Genomic DNA, 17224 nt, shown 5'->3' with positions numbered 1-17224 from the left:
TCCACCAGGGCAGGGAGGAGGTGCCAGGGAAATACTCAGTAACTAGAACAGTGCCTGGCACACCCCAGGAGCTGTACAAACAATGTTGACTGCTGAGAAACATGCATATACTGCCTTGGACAAGAGAGCATTCACGGGGATCCTTTCCACCTGTGCACCAAGAACTAAGCGAGCAGAGTTTTACAGGAGCAAGGTGAGGCCCCCAAATGAGTGGGAACTTAAGCACAGCAACAGTCTTAGCTTCTGGGAGTACTGTCAGAGGCAGTCATTAAAATCCTCTTCAAACCTCTCTCCTAGTACATGGGAAAGCAAAGTGCAGTAAGCACCCATCTGCCTCAGATTAAAGCCGGGCAGTGGGGTAAAATGAAAAACAGAATCAGGACTTCCTATTACTGCTAACAGAAGGGTGTTCAGAAGGGAGGAAATTAATGGACTCATCAAAAGGCTGGTGATTTCACTTAAAATGAATTAAATCGATCCAATCTTTCACCGTTTCAACAAAGACCTGAGGTCACTTAGTGCTTGAGCTGCCTGAAGGCTGGCTGCCCAGACAGGATCAGAGGGGCTAAGCGACCATCAGCCAAGGCTGGGAAACCTTCCCTGTGCCCCTTCAGACAGAGTCTGAGCCACAGTTCTGTGGCAGGATGTGCTGGTGTCCTTCCGCCTGCCAAGACCCACAGCAGGAAATAAAGGCTGAAAACAGGTCAAATTCAATCTGAAGACGAGCAAACTCCCCTAGGATGGTGAAAATGTTCTGTGAGTCACAGCTAGCCCAGATAAAGTGGACTGGAGAGAGAAAAGGAAGTGGTTTGAGTAGGATCTTTTGTGATCTCCAGAGGCGCACCCCAACCCTTAATACCCTCAACATGCAAGCATGGAAGGCCAGCCCTGCCAGAGTGCAGAGGGGTTGAAGTGAGTGCCGTGAAAGCAGAGGGAGGCAGAATGGAAGGCAGAGGAGACGAAGAAGAGAGAGGCAAAGCAGGACGATCATACCAAGTTAAGAAGAAGGGGGGAGGAACTAAGGAAAGGAGAAGAGGCACATGGATACAACCGTCTGTCCTATCCTCCCAGCAAATATTGACACAGGCCTACCACGAGCACAGTGCCAGGCAGGGGAAAATGTGCACTGACAGTCCCCAGAACCCTGGACACCAGCACTGATCAGACAGACTGCTAACCTTCCAACCAGATGTGAAGACCCGGAGTACAGGGATCAGGACCCAACAAGAATGCCAAGCCATTCCTCTCTGGACACAGGCTTTAATTAAGGAAGCAGCATAGCTGCAGAGGCCAGAGACTCTAAAAAGCAAAGGAACTCAATTCCCAAACTTTTCTCTAGTTTTACTTTCAGTAAGCTGGTCTCTGAATGGGATTCTGATTCAGTAGAGCTTATCGACAGAAGTTCTCACACACGTAAAAAGTAAAAAAACGAGTAGTAAGCAAGCAATGTTCCTGACCCTGGGGGAGGAAGTAGTCAGAGGAATCCAGGGTATCAGAGCTCAAAGGGACATGGAGAGCTAGTCCAACCCTCCCTTCAGCCTTGAGCCAAGTGAGGGGCCTTCAGTTACTGCTCATCAGAGGTGGTGCTGGAGCTGATGCCCCGGGCCCCAGCTCAAGGCCCCGCTCTTCATACCGCGACCCCAAGCTGTGGAAAGACTTCCTAAAACGCAGACTTTCAGAACTCACTGCTGTATAAGAGGGCAGAATAAGAAGTGGAGGGGGAGATCTAGGTGCTCACACGGGGACCACCCAGCCAGGGAGACGTACCAGTCTGGCGCCTGTCAGGAGGATAACTGGCAAGGACCAGAACCAGCCCACAGAAGGTAAGAAAGAGACGTGCCTGCATCCTCCTTAATCATTTAACCTTTTCCCAGTCTTCACATTAGGCTAGTCCACCTATAGCATCCTGTTTCTGAACCAGCCCCCTCTCCAGTGGACTTAAGGCCATTCTGTCTCCACCCTATCAAAACTTGCTCTGAAAAGGGTAAGATGGGCCTGCTCACCCAAAGTTCCCAAACTGGCAGTTCCCAAAGTGGGGTCTCCAGATCACCCTCTGCAGAAATGCAAATTCTCAGTCCTTATCCCAGACCTGCTGAACCAGAAACTCTGAGGGTGCTGCCCAGCAATCTGGGCCCTTCAGGGGATTCTGGTGCACAAACGGAGACCCAATGGAACACATAACCTAGAAGGTTCAGCCTGCTGTTCCCTCACAAGCGTGGGGGTATTAATTGGCACACCTGAATGACCTCTAGAATTTCAAGCCCAGGAGCCCACATAGCTGCCACTAGAGGAAGGAGGAGCATCCCAACTCAGCACAACTTTCTCCTGCTTCTAGGGCTCAAGACCTTGTGCAAGAATGCACACACACTTTTAAGCCTTGACCAGAGGCGGGAAAGCATCGGCTAGGGGAGAAAGGTCCTGATGGGCCTCACCTGGTACTGTGAAGCGAGCAGAACCTCTCTTCACCAGGCCTTAGAAGGAACAAAGGTGGGCCAACAGGCCTAGGCCGCCCCCTGACTGGAGGACTGACAAGAGGCCAACCTTCCCAGATGCCATCCTGCCTCTTCTGCAGAAAGACTGTCCGGGGCCAGACAGGCCCTCAGGGAGGCTCCTGAACCCACCTTCGTAGGGCTTCACCATGGGCGGTGCAGATTATAACAAGCACTTTCTCTGGGTCTTCCTAACACTTTCTGGGGCATATCAGAGCGGCTGGTGGGTTTCTACGGGTATGTATCAGGAAGTTGGCACTGGGGTGCAGAATCTGGCACCGCGGGTACCACCAACCACAACCTAAACAGAACAGAATTAAGAACCCTGCCACCTCCCTTTTTGCTTCCCTGTTCTTTGCCCCAAACCTGCTCTGATTAGCTCTCTGCTTCTCCAGCTTATACCAGGTCCTCATCCCCGAGAGGGACCCTGTGGCTTCTCGGTGGAAAACGAATGTCAGATTTCTAGGTCTTTCAAAATCCTATGACACCCTTGTCTGAGAAGACCAGTTGTCTGCGAGAAAACATAATTATAATAATCCTCCCTTTCGCTATTCCCAGAAATGAGGTATTATCACATTCAGAAGTCCCAGCTTTAGATTTAGACCCCACAGATTTGGGCTTCAAACTCAAGATTTGGAGCTCTGTGGGAAACTTCGGTTTGATCCCACCCAGGGATGGATGAAGGATTAACCAGTTAGTGTTAACTCAGGGTTTTAAGCAATTCAGAAAAGAGAGGCCGACTAAAAAAATAGAGCATTATAATAATCCCTTCCATCGAAATAGGCTTTTATTGTTGACCCAGCAATTTCACATACAATATCTCACTTAATCCTATTAGTCACAATCTTACTTTTCCCTGCAAGGCCAGGGTCTGCCTTGGCAACAGAGTTTCTGAATGCCAGGGAGAGGGGCTGCAAGGCCTCTAAACTGCCTGCCAATAAGATGCTGAGAACAACAGCATGGACAATGGGTTCCTTTGCTGAAAGCCATTCTAAAGAAACCTGAGACACCTTTCTGCTGGAAGTCACAACAGTTCTTTGCACCCCTGAACACGTCAAATCACAGACAGCCCTCACCCCGCTGTCTCCAGTTACGCTGGCCTGATCCAAGATGAAGAGTGCTGGAACGTGTCTGCACGCCCCAGATGCCAGCTGCTCCTCCACTCTCCTTCCGTCCCAGGCAGTTCGGAACCTCCCACAGCCTCTGGCCACCCTGCGGAATTTGTGACTCCATCTAAGACCCACATGGGACCCTGTGCGGTGCATCAGAGTGGTTGAAACGAGGGTCCTTGTTGGACATGCCTCCCACGGGCTCGCTGGGCTGAGGTGGAGGATGAGGGGCCTTCCCCAGTGGCCTCCTCCACCAGCCTCAGGCAGGCTGGAAGGGCAGCTTCACTTACCAATTACTTCCTCTTCCCTGGGCACCTAGGAGCCCGACTGTCATTCTTCTTACCCCCAATCATCTCCACAACTTGTACCCAAATCAACACCCTCCTCAGGCCTTCTGTTTCCGTGTTTAGACTCATTCAACCCTTAATCCATTAACTGTTGTTTATTTTTTCTGTAACCCTTTGATCTTCGGGACACCCCAGCACACAGCACAGGGAGCTTGTTCCTCCTCTCCCTCCTCCTCCTCTTCCTCCTTTTCCCTCCTCCCTCCCCCGTGACTCTGTCAACTCAAGAAGACATCTGCCTCCACCGACAGCACCTCGCCCCTCTGGGTGCTTCCCTCAAACTGTGCTCTTGGTGATGTTCCGCCCAAATCTCTGAAATCTTAGGCTAAAGCTACATTTTATTTATTTTTCTCTTTTGAAACTCCAGCTTCTCACCTTCAAAGGAGAGGAGTGTCAAGGTGAGCAGGAGAGACACTCACCCCCATCCCCTCCAGACTGCCCCAACATGCTAGCCGTACCCGCCACCAGCAAATTGCCACACAGTAACAACGGTGAAACCACCACAACCCTGTATGGCAAGTTATGTGGTTACCCTGGTCTCGCACACATAAAAACCAAGGGACATCACCTTTGAGGAAGGTGCTCAGAATTACACAACATGGTAGTGGCAGAACTAGGATCCTAACCAGGCCATCTGGCCTGAGAGACTGTACTCCTACCCTTACTAGGCCATCCTGTCTCCCTACTCACGAGCCCCTCCTTGCCCTCAGGTCTCGATGCGTGCTTCTCCCCCACAGAGGAGTCTTCCATGACCTTCCCAATCTGAGTCAGATACCCCTCATCCGTGTGCATTCTAGGATGATTCAATGCCTTCCCTGATGACCGCACGTCTCTCACAGAACAGTAGCTGGTACAGACCTGGCACTCAGCAGGCGTTCAACAAGTAACTATGAAGAACCGGGAGCACTAAACCATCAGCTCTGTATTCTTCCTGGTGTAGAGCGCTATTCCTGGCTCCGCCACCCTCCTCTCACAGGCTGACCATGAGGACCACACTACATGTGATAACTCCCATCAAGATCCAGCCTGGTACCTCGTCCCCGAAAGCCCTCCATGGCATGCCTCTTGCTGTCCTCCCTGCCCACCTACGTCAGCACACACTGGCTAACAGAGTTAATGCCATTCATGAAAACACCAAACGCGGTCTGTCCCACCGCAACCCTGGCAACCCTCAGTGGTCATCAGGGACAAGCCTGTGGGGCGTGTGTGCCATGATCTGCAGAACAAAGGGTTCAAGTTCCCCAAAGCTGTCCAATCCCTTCAAATTAAAGATAGTCAGGATTCTGGGAAGCAGAATCCTGTTCATCAGAAACCTCTATGACATCCTCCCAAAAGAAAGCCCTGAGACCAGGAGCTCCTGCTAATTCCATTCAAAAAACAGACACAGCCCTGGCCCAGCTGGTTGACGCATCACCCTGTACGCCAAAGGTTGTGGGTTTGATCCCAGGTCAGGGCACACGTGGGACGCCACCGATCGATGTTCTCTCTGTTCCTCCCCCCTCCATCCCCTCTCTCTAAAATCAATGGACATATCCTCAGGTGAGATTTTAAAAAAAAAATTTTTTTAAACACATGCACACAAAGCCTATTCTCCTTCCTTCAGACCCTGTTGATTCTAGGGACAAAGGGATGGGTGGTGTCCCACAGAGGATGGGACTTTGAACTGGATGGACCTTAAAGGGTGAAGAGAAGTTTGGGTAGGAGGGGAGGAGGCAGGAGTCCAGCCACAGGAAGAACAGGGTAACATAAGTTGGAGGGAGCTTATGTCCAGGAAAAGGGAAAAAGGAATCCCCTTAGCCTTGACTTTAGGGACTAAGCTAGAAGGAACTGTGGGTGAAAAAGGGAGGACAAACCCAACCAAGCGGCCCTTCCCCAGGCCCTCTCCAATGGCAAGGTGTGTTTTAGAGCCAGCATGGTTTCCACAGGCAATCCTCCACGTGCCCTTCCTCCCCCCGGGTGAAAAAGGTCTGCTTTTCCTCCCTCCTCGTCACCGAAGGGGACCTCCACTGGGTTCAAAGAGCTTCATCCAGGTGGAAAGTGAGGACACTCCACAATAAACTCTTCTGGGCAGCCTGCCCAGTTCTACTTCTTTCCCCTCAGAAGAGCCCCACCACACGCATCCCCTGAAGCATGGAGATACTTTCACTTCCCAGACTCTTATGGGGCACCATGGATCAGTAGTAGGGAGGCCCCCCAGGTGGCTGCTGCGCACATGGCTGTGGACTTGTCCTACTCCTCACATACAGGACAGGCCATGACTGCCCAACCCTGCCTGGAGTGACCCCCCTTCCCCCAGCATCTTTTCTAGGCGTGTTTGTGGGGTCCACCTGGGATGACCATTGGCCTAGTTACAGCAAAGTATAAAAAACTATGCCTCTGCTTTCAAGGACCTTATGTGCAAACTTACAAAACTAAGAGCACAGAACAAGAGCCAATACTGAAAGACACATGTACGTGAGAAAAGACCTCAGATATCGAAGACTGAAGGACTGAAGGTGTCTACTATATGAGGGGTGTACAGAAGATTTGCACAGCCTACTGAAGTCACCAGCTAAATTCACGGGCCATTCCTCAGCAATTCTGAGCAGCCACGCAGGGTTATCAGGAACCTTAGTGAGGCTGCATTGGCTCAAGACGCCACAGGGTCCTCTGTAATCTCGTCTCCAAGGAATTGAGATCAACTGGGAAGCAGAAGCATTCAAGGCTTCTCCCTCACCTGTCCCGCACCTCTCTGTGTTAACATCGGCGCCGAGGAAGCACTGACAGGCAGTTCCACGTGCCCGTGCCTGCTCCGTCCTCATCCGGCCTGTGGCAAGCCCAGCGACATTCTCTTGCACCTCCCACCACTCCCGAATCAACAGGGCCAAACTGTCAGAACTCAAAGCCAGTGACAATAAATACGCAGGTCCTGCCCTTTTCCAAGGAGACATGTGTCCACTACACGTGAAGCCCTGATCACATCAGACCCTTTGTATTTCATACAGTGCTGTTTACTCATGATAACGTGGGCTCCGGCAGGATTATTTCATAACCCTATTTGTGCTTGGCCATAACTTCCTGAAACACATTTCCCCTCCTGGGCTGAAATGCCTAAAATACTTTTGTGACTTTATAAAAAGCTTTGCAAGGAAGAAAAGTATTAAAAGGCATCTGTTTATATCTTCTGCACTATCCAGAATTTTGAACAATTAAACAATAGTATTTTAAAAGATTTGGCTCCTGGCAAAGCTTAAAAGTCAAAGAAGTTAAACGAGAGAGAAACACCCATCTCTGGGGAAGCAAATGAATCTAGGTGGGAAAGGCTCTTAAAAGAGGGAATGCTGTCAAATATAGCGAAGAAAAGTAAGAGGAGGCAAAGGACAACCGAATGGAGAGAAGACAAGGGAGCTCTTATTTTTTAATGCTGATGTTGTATTCTCTCAGATGTGTTTAGGAATCTTCCGAAATGTAATCCTTCAATCATATCTTGGTGCTGATGAAATAAAATACATCTTTAAAAAAGCAGACACTTGATGTTCTCAAATTTATAAGGGTTCAAAAATGACTCCAAAAGTCCCTAAAACAAGTAGCAGCTTTGAGGGACGTGGGCTCTGAAACACCAACAAGACAGCCTCGCTGACGGGAACGGCTTACGGTGAGGCTGCTTAGCTGAGCCCCCAGCACTCGCACTGCAAAGGGGCATTACGGCTCTTTTCCACTTGTGTTCGTGTATGGAATGCCAACATGTGGCATTTCAGAATTAAAAACGTGAATTATAAATAACTCGTGCAGTCTGCAGGATGTACTGATTCAAAGCTGAGAGACTCAAAGGATACAGAAAAAAATAAGGAGCTTTCTAACCCTGAGCCTGTCTGAACTACTGGGTTGGCCAAAAAGTCCATTACATTTCTTCCATACAATGGGGCTCTAGCAATGCTTAGGTGCCTTTAACTTCATTCAAAACAATTTTGTTAGGTTGTATTGTGACAGCTGTCATATCAGCGTGCATTAAAAGAAAGCGTATCAAAATTGGAAAATTTTTGTGCAGCCATATTAACATTGAAGATGGAAGAAGATAGGTAACATTCTGGCATATTATGCTTTATTATTTCAAGGAAGGTAAAAACGCAACTGCAACACACACACAAAAAGGTTTGTGCAGTGTATGGAGAAGGTGCTGTGACCAACTGAATGTGTCAGACGTGGTTTGCGAAGTTTCCTGGTATATTGACATTTTGGCCAAATAATTCTTTGCTGTGGGGCTGCCTTATGCATTGGAAGATGTTTAGCGCACCCTTGGCCTCTACCCACTGGAAGTCAATAATAGCAGGAGATAGCTAACATACTCAAAATACCCAAATCAATAAAGTTATTGGTGAAAATGAAAAATGTCTCTTTTATTTTACAGAAAAACATAACAGACATTCTGGCCAGCCCAATAATTAGCTGTGGTGTCAGAAGTACAAGCTGTACCAGTTGGTGCTAGAATCTGATCTTCCAACCTGGGAATTACTTCTCCGTATGCCAGGCACTGTCCTAAGTGCTTTCCATATACTATCTTACTCAATCCTTGAAACAGTCTTACGAAGTAGGCATTATTACCATTCCTATTCTAGGGAGACATCAACAGAGAGGTCGGGAAAACTACCCAAGGTGACACAGGTAGCTAGGAGTAGAGGCAGTATTCAAACACAGGCACTGTGACTCCAGAGTCCCTGCTTTAATAAGACTGCACGGCCTGTCTAAAAGCCAAGGCTGGGGTTGGAGCCTGATGACAGTGAGGTATTACTGAGCTGTCCTAGTGACCTCAGTGGCTCCATGAGAGCTATAGGTGGCATTTGCCATTTTTAGGCATTTGTGAATTGAATCCTACCCTACCTGACAAGAGACAGCTATGTGAAGAAACCCCAGAGTTTTTCTTTTCTTTTTAAGATTTTATTTATGTATTTTTAGAGAGGGTAGAAAGGAGGAAGAAAGAGAGGAGAGAAACATCGATTGGCTGCCTTCCGTATGTCCGACCAGGGACAGAACCCGCAAATCAGGCATGTGCTCTGTTCGGGAATCCAACCGGCGACCTTTTGCTTTGCAGTATGACACCTAACCAACTGAGCCACACTGGTCAGGGGGAACCCTAGGTTTTTCAGTAGTTATAATCTCACCCTCATCTTCCAGTGAATCCTCATTTCATACTTTAGGGTTCACTGAAGGGGAGGCAGCTGAACGGGGCTGGGAGAAGTCATCAGCCTGCATCCCTCTCACTCACACCACATGGCAGACAGTTTCTTGTCTCTATGTGCCTCTGTCCCTCTAGGCCTCAAAGCTAAACATGAGGTGGGTCAAGATCACCCCTAATCTGGCCACCATCCAGGCAGCCAGCCATAGCAGCCCAAGCCGCCTGAACCGGGAGGGTGCTCAAACCCTCTGCAGGCTCACACTGCTGACTGATGAGGAGGAAAGGAATCTTTCAGTGGTGAAGAGGTGGTGAAAAGAGTTCAAGTGCAAACCTACTTAGAAGTAATTAAACACTAAGTGCTGACCCTAGTTTTTTTTACTAGCACTCTGTGACTCTCTTTTGCAGAAAAGAGTTGGGCGGGTAAGAAGGATAACCTCCAAGCTCTAAAGTTAGCCCAGGAGAGTGGGGCACCTCTGCCTGGCAAATGGAACCTGTGTTTAACGAGAGCTTTAACCCAATCAAGACCGCTCAGGTGTTCGATCTGGTGGACTCCTGGTTTCTTTGTTCACAAGCTAGAGTGCAGGATTTGTGCCGTGTGTTTGCACTGTCCCAGACATGGCGCAACAGTCAGCCTGCAGAAGGTAACTTCTCAGTGTCTTTTCCTGACGCCAGGATTAACAAGCCCTATAATGACCTAGCCAGCCTCCTTCCACAGCCCTCCAGTCTTTTTATAGTCACAGGTAATTACACCATGGAGAGATTACTCACTTCGTCAGCAGTGTTTACAGCTGAGCGGAAGATGCTCTGAGTATGTTTTGGGAACTACATCCTCATTTAGCAAACAAGTTGCTGGGGAACCTACCGATCCTTCCGCAGAACACAGCTGCCTTGACAAATCTTTTGCCTAAACTGGGAACCAAACAATCAAGGGCCATTGTAAACGAGAACAGAAACCACCACAGAGGGAAACCTGGTAACTCCTGCACCCTTTATCCAGTAGGGAAAACTGATGGTGTTTTTCTTCCTTTGTCAAAACAATCTCCTAAAGGTTGATCTGAGCGCTCCAGTAGCAACACAAGGAATGGGTCTCCCAGAAGCCTGCACCTCAGCACAGGTAACTTGGTTCTCAGCAGACCATGGGCAACAGAGTCACACAGACTGGGCCAAATCCCAACCAGCATCGCTACGTATAATTGCCAATCTCTGAGCAAGCTCTCTAACCTCTCTGTGCCTCCGTTTCTCATTTGTAAAACAGATACATGACCACCTAGCTCAAAGGTCCTCTGAGAGCTTTAAACGGGACGATAACACAGAGCCTGACAAAGAAATAATGTTCTGTATGCATCCGTTTCCTACCTGTCCTCTCCTCTCAGTTCAGTGTACAGTACCTCTGACTCCAGGTCCCTCAGAGACAGGGAGGTGAGCCAGGGCCACCTGTCAGCATCTTTCTGCAGCGGCAATGTTAAGGACCACAGCCACATCATCCCCCCCAGAGCGCAGTTCTCCGTATTTTCCATCTTCAATGAACCCCAAGTGCCTGGCTTTCTCTCTGCTGTGTAGAAATACAGAATTGCTGCTTTCCCTGCCATTTTAAATTTGCTTTAGATTCTTGTGTGATGTTTAACATGACCTGAAGTGGCACAGCAACATTTTAAGGGGAAAAAAATCAGACACTAATAAAATACTGAGTTTCAGCCGCGGCTGAGTGGCGCAGTTGGTTGGAGCATCGTCCCGTACACCAAAAAGACTGCGGGTTCCATCACTGGTTGGGCACATACAGGAAGCAACTGATCAATATTTCTCTCTCACACTGATGCTTCTCCCTTTCTCTCTCTCTCTCTCTCCCCACCCCCATCTGTCCCCCTCTTCCTTCCTCCTTCTCTCCCCTTCTCTCTCTAAAAATCAATAAACGTATCGTATCCTCAGGTGAGGATTAAAAAAAATTAAAATCCTAAGTTTTTTCAGTAAATATGCTAAGGAAGGGGGCGGAAAATGAAAATCAAAATTTTTTATGTGAGTCAGCAAGCCAGCTGGGTTGAGACTATGGACTATGCAAACAGGGAAGACAAAGGAGACCCCGGAAATAATCAATCCTTCCTCACCGGTCAAATTTCACACCTTATCCCCAACCCAAAAAATGACTCTGTATCTTCGGTTTTGTTTTCTAAAGACAGTAAATGATGTCACCTGCACAAAGTCTCCTGCCCGCATGACTCCACAGTGGGTCACATACCATCTCTGTTGTTGTCACTTGGGATTGTTATTATTACACCACACGTATTATATGCCAAGTGCCTTCCAATCATTTTTGGTAGTCTACACACCATGCACCTGGCATCCTTAAGTATCTTGTTCCCATTTTATAGAAGAGACAAGGAGGTCAAGTGATTTGCCTAAGGTCATACACCAAGTTTCTTGAGATCACAGAAAAAGGGAAAGAGTTGTGAGACCTGGGAGAGGCTGCTACACAGCTGGGACCCTAATTTCTCTCTAGCCCTGACAAAAGGCAAGTTGGGTAGTATGAGCATAGATCTTATTTTTAATTCTGATCTTCCCTGCGCAGTATGACCGGGTGTGAAGAATAGATACGCTTCCTTTTGCCACTCCTAAAAATGGAACTTTCGATCACTTCTCCCATCTCTGTTGAAGGAATGCCCCAGGGGGAAGCGAGACCCAACGCCTAACACCTTCTCCTTTGTAACAACAAACCCTGAACTAAAGACAAGAGAAACCAGGATGGAAAACTGAACTCCACACATGACATAACTTTATTCCAGAACTCTGACGTGTGTCTTCATAAATGAGTCTCTTCCTATAAACCTGAGCGACTATGACCAAGACTAGGGTGACCGGTGTTAATGACCAGAGACTATGCAGATGAACTCCCCCCCAGAATGTGCCCACTTTACCCATGTCCAGTGGGGTCCTCACAGGCATGAATGTGCATGGACGCACAAACATATTCAGGGTCCAGGGTCCACTAGAGACCCCTGGATATCAGGGCTGTGTACTTCACAAGCACCTCATTTTAAAATGCCTCTGGACTGGGCACACAGGGGCAGCTAAGAAACACAGGGAGAGGAGGATGAGACCTTCCCTCAACTAAACTGCCTTTCCCCGACTTCAGAGTGTCTGAGAATATTAGTTTCTTGGCAAGCTTGAGGGGCACATTGCTCGCAGCAGGCAGGGCCATACAGGTGTGCTCTGGATTTCAGGCCAAGGAGTGGGCACCTTCTTCCCCCAGAAACCACTCCAGAGCGAGGGAAAAACATTGGCAGCAACTTGGTGCGCTGGATCTAAGAAATGGCACAACTCCTTCCCCCACCTGCGCCCTGCTCTGCGCCAATACACATGTTTTATGGGGGTTAGAAAGACTTAGGGGTTGGGAACAGCAGCAGAGGGAAGATTCTCTGCAGATGGGGGAGGGAATGAAAACAACAGAGCCAACTTTCCCATCCTGGGTTGAACCCACACTACAGACATATTTTTCCACATTGTAGAATAATAATCCCTTTATCCAGCCAGTCTGGAACCATCGGTCCCTGATAATTGATTTCAGACTTTAGATGGAAACTTGGGAAGGTGTGGATAGTTGGAAAATGGGAAGAGGCAGGGGTGAGGGCCATAAAAAGGAGGGTGTGGTGGAGGGGATGACTTAATGAAGATAAGGAAACTAAAGATGTCAGACACAGAAGGCAGACCCCAATACTGCAAGGGAACAAGCCAAGACAGCCTCCCCAGTGGAGTCTCGGAGGGGGACGGTCGTGGTAGTGCACCAGGCACCGGGCCAGGTTCCGGCTCAATCATAACTGAGACAAGTGCAAGTGCACTTGGGCAAGCACACAACCTCTCAAGTCTGTTCTCGCTCCAGACCAGTCCTAGCTTCTTTCCTTCCTGCTGACAGTCATCCCATTCATACGCCTACTTATTGAGCACCGTTTGTTCTGGGCAAGGGGAGAATGGCAAATCTATTCTATGAAGGGCAAAACATTTTAAAGTCTAAGTATTTTAGGCTTTGGGGGCCACATGATCTATGTCGCAAGTACTCAACTCTGCCACTAAAGCACAAAAGCAGCCACGGACAGTGGGGATGTGAATGAACGCTGCTACCTTCCAATAAAACTTTATATTCATGAATGCTGAAATGTGACTTTCATAGAATTTTTATGTATCGTGGAATATTATTCTTTTGATATTCTCCAATTATTTAAAAATTAGAAACCATTCTTAGCTCACAGGCCATAGAAAAACAGACAGCAGATAGGATTTGGCCCATGGACCAGTTTACCAACTTCTGCTCCAGGGACACAGTGGTGAGCAAGAGAGGGTTTCCGCAGCCTATGGCTCTGCGCCTGCCATTCTAGAGGCCTCCTCTGGCTTTGGCGCGGCCCTGTGTACGTAGGCCCTGCTTAATTTTGTTGCACATTGGAGTGGGCTGGCCTTCCATTCCTTTGATATCTCACATAACCATGACGTCCACACTGTGGGATCCCAACTGTTAGAGATCCCCTTGGTTGTGCCTGGGGCTCCTCATAGCCAACAAAGTCTCAGGCTTATGGGAAAGGTTTATGTTAAGTGTCAGAATCAGGTAAATGAGAGGAGGAAGAGGAAATCTGTATGTGGGTGGTGAGGAAAGCCCACAGTAATTGTTTCTCCCAACAATTCGGAAGAAAAAAGTCAGATTAAGTGAGATCGCACCACTATGCTGTATGTGTCAGGTAGGTGGGTGGTGGGAGTTAATAGGAAGGGAATGAAAGAGATAGCGCTGAGCTATGGAGACTCAGCGCTGATAAAGCCACAGCTTATCACACCTGCCTCCCCCAAAGCCCTTTCCAGAATCTAGCTGAGATCCCACTCCAGAGAACACTGGCCAAAGAAAACTGCCATACATGTGTATCTACAGAACTCCGACAGGGGCACCATTATTAATGAGCTCAATCATAACTGAGACCCCTACCAGTGTTTGAAGACACAGAGGCAGGTAGCCTCTGTGGCATCACCCAGAGGCCTACAATACACAGCCAAATACGTCCTTTCTAAAAGGTACCAGGTCCAGAGGACCACATGAAGAGAACCCAGAAGGGTCTTCAGAGCACTGCTGAAGGCAACAGAGACCACACAAACCTCAAAGGCTCACTGCTGCATTTGTAGCCTGTTAGGGCTCCTCCAGCTTACAATCTTCAACCAGAAAGTCCTCAGAATCATGAAAGTATAGACTGAGGGCGCTAGATGCATCCTTAAAGGTTATCCAGGCCAACCCCTCCATGTGACAGATACAGACTGAGCCAGAGAATGAGTCAGTGGCTTGTCCAAGGTCACAAAGTTTACAGTGTCAACAACCAGGGCTGCTTCACTAACTCACAACACCTGCATTCTTTACTCATTCTGAGAAAAACAACAGAAGGACAAGAACCAAGGAACAAAGGGCTATCAGTAAGTGTTGTTATGCTATCTCGGGCCATCTCACGGCCACCGTAGGCACTGTTTTTTAGCCATTCTGCAGCTGAAGAAACTGAGGCGTACATAAATTGAGTCTTGCTCAGGGTCATAGCGCCAGCAAGCATCAGGACTGGGTTCTGAACACCGGCAGTCTGGCACCAAAGCCTCCACCCTTCCCTGCACACCGCACTCTAAACCCCTCCCCTCTGTCCTGCCTGATAATTACAGCAGCGGGGAGTGGGGTGATGGTGCCGTCACCAGCAGAGTCCTACACACCTGTCCTCCATCCAGGTCACTGGGCCCCTTGGTGGCACACCAGCAGTCAGTACCAGCTCCCTGCTATACCACAACACAAAAGCCTCCCCACCAGGCTCCCCCTGTAACTGCCCAACAGACAACAGAATCCCCTATCCCAGCTTTTGGGGGAAACAAGGGTATTATTGTGTCCTTTCCCTCCCACAAACAGAAGGCAGGCCAGACTCACCTGAGGCAAGTCCGTCTCCAAGGAAGGTGCTAAGGATCACCAGCGGAAGGAACACTCCATGTCCCACAGAGGCCACGGCAGAAGCTGAGGTGCTCTTTGGTGCTATCCTGCCATGGCACATCTTTTATCCGTCCAAGTTATTTTAAAAAGAAGAAAATTAAAAGCCAGAAGAATTCTAAAGTCAGCCAGGGGTAGATTCACCTGTAGAAAACAAACAAAAAACAGAGACGTGAGTGAAGTGAAAACTTCATCCGTATGTTAGTTACAAGCAGGCACTTTGGTAAAGAAGCCATAAGCACATACGGAGTTGAAAGAATCCTAGCAACCGAGTTCCTGCTTTCAGAGGAAGACACAAGCACGTAAGTGGCTTTTCAACTCCTTCCTGGGGAAATACCAAGGCCTGAGACAGCTGCCATCGGCGTCGGCATCTAGGAGCCAGATCCTTGCGATAGGACAAGGACAAACACCGGCTCACCAGCTCTCCTGGAGATCAGCGGGATACAGCAACACTTTCAGAGACAGCCCAGGCTCTGCCTGATGGCCTGCCTCAGAGGCTGCAGCAGAGAGAAGGAAACAGGCAGCTGCTGACACAGAGCTGCTACATGTGAGTCTGGCTTTGCCTTTGCCCCTTGTACTCAAGAGTAAGTTCAACTTAAGTAGGTGGGAGAGGGGGAGAGGGAGAGAGGGAGAGAACTAACACGTGTCTTAAAGGGAGAACACACTGCCTAGAGAAGGGATGCAGCAGTGAGAGCCAAGGGCCCCCAGCTTGGCCTGCTCACCTGCCTGAGGCTGGGTGAGCCTCTGAGGATCTGGCTCTGACTTAACAGCTCACAGGTGACCCCAGAGGCCATACTGGTTGTCCAATGAGCAGCGGCAGGACAGCTATAATTGTTAACAAGCCCCACCACCCACTCTAGTTCAGACAAAAACTTCAGAAGAGCAGGCAGCATAAAAAAAAAAAAAAAAAATCAGGGGTCAACACTTTTAAGGAAGTTTTTCTACATGCCTTTAGGGAAGCAGTTGGATTGATGATACATTGTGATATGGGCCTATTATATTTTACTTAACTCATTTGATTTCATTTATCCTAGTTTATAACATGTGTTCCAAATAATAAGATTACACTTCCTTTTTTATTTTAATTCCATACACACCTTCTTCTCCATTAAAAAAGACTTTATGTAAACAGACAAGGCAGCCTGCCATCTGCAACCCGAATAAAGGACGCCCCTGAGACCCTGCCAGAGATATTACCCAGACCTGACTTTCATCCTCGTCTGCAGCCTTGCCTCAGGCCTATGCTCCCCTTATAAAAAGTTCCTGCAAACAGCACTGCGCTGCCCCAGTCCAGAGGAGCAGCAGCTGTGAGGGTCTTCAGTGAGTAGGATCCCGGGGTTCAAGAACAGAGCTAGGCCCTGGGATCTTCCCCACTGCCCACAAACATTTGTGACTGCAGTCCTCTGTTCCCAGCTCTTACCCAGACTCCACCTTGAGCCTTTACAGTTGTGCAACAGGATGGTTCCTGGAGAGTTCTGGGGTGGGGTCTGTGAGTGACCCAAAACAGTACGTAACACTGTGTGTACGTGAATGTGGGGAATGTGTGTACAGTCACGCGGCTAAGATCCACGGAGTTAGAATGCCAGAATCCAGATGTTTCTCCTGTTAGGGCCAAGTTACTCTCCGGCCTCAGTTTCCTCATCTGTCAAATGGAGGCAGCAACCGCACGTCTTCACAGCGCTGATGGAAGGATTAGGATCAAAGTACTTGGCAGAGCACCTGAACTTTACAAGTCCTCAGTAACCCTGGCTGCTGTTGCTATGGTAATTAATAAGAAGATCTGAGCTGTGGGACCTTGGAGGTCATCAGGCTTCATCTTCTCATTTGACAGATACCAAACCGGGGTCCGAAGAGGTTAATGGATGTGCCCAGGGCCACCGGCCAGTCAGCACTGGGCCCTTCGGTGCTGTTGTTTGACATGCAGCCACTGCAGGTGACCTCACCAGTGGCCACCGTTCCCTCAAGGCAACAACCAGTGGATCATCAACAATGACACCTGCTTGTGTCACATCCCAGCACGTGCACAACAAATACTTCTGTAGTGAATAGACGAGGCCACATCACAGTGGTGCCTAGGTGTTCTGTGCAGATGCCGAAATCATCAGGAAAGACTGCCCAGGGGAGGCGACGCTGAGCTCACTGCTAAAGGA

The 17224-nt window shown here is 48.8% G+C and overlaps 1 protein-coding gene across 2 annotated transcripts in view; it reads right to left on the bottom strand.

Annotated features, from left to right (window-relative positions):
* Positions 1-17224, bottom strand: part of SUSD6 (sushi domain containing 6) — a 91018-nt gene that overhangs the window by 33016 nt on the left and 40778 nt on the right. For both annotated transcript variants that reach the window (XM_024567907.4, XM_045202069.3), the window contains exon 2: positions 15018-15218. In XM_024567907.4, coding sequence (XP_024423675.2) covers positions 15018-15138 — 121 coding nt within the window. In that variant the 5' untranslated portion in view covers positions 15139-15218. The remainder of the gene's footprint in view (positions 1-15017; positions 15219-17224) is intronic.

Source organism: Desmodus rotundus, chromosome 7, assembly GCF_022682495.2.
Source record: "Desmodus rotundus isolate HL8 chromosome 7, HLdesRot8A.1, whole genome shotgun sequence".
In the NCBI taxonomy this organism is placed as follows: Eukaryota; Metazoa; Chordata; class Mammalia; order Chiroptera; family Phyllostomidae; genus Desmodus; species Desmodus rotundus.
The sequence above is the reverse complement of the archived record's forward strand: the minus strand, read 5'-3'. Positions and strand labels throughout refer to the sequence as shown.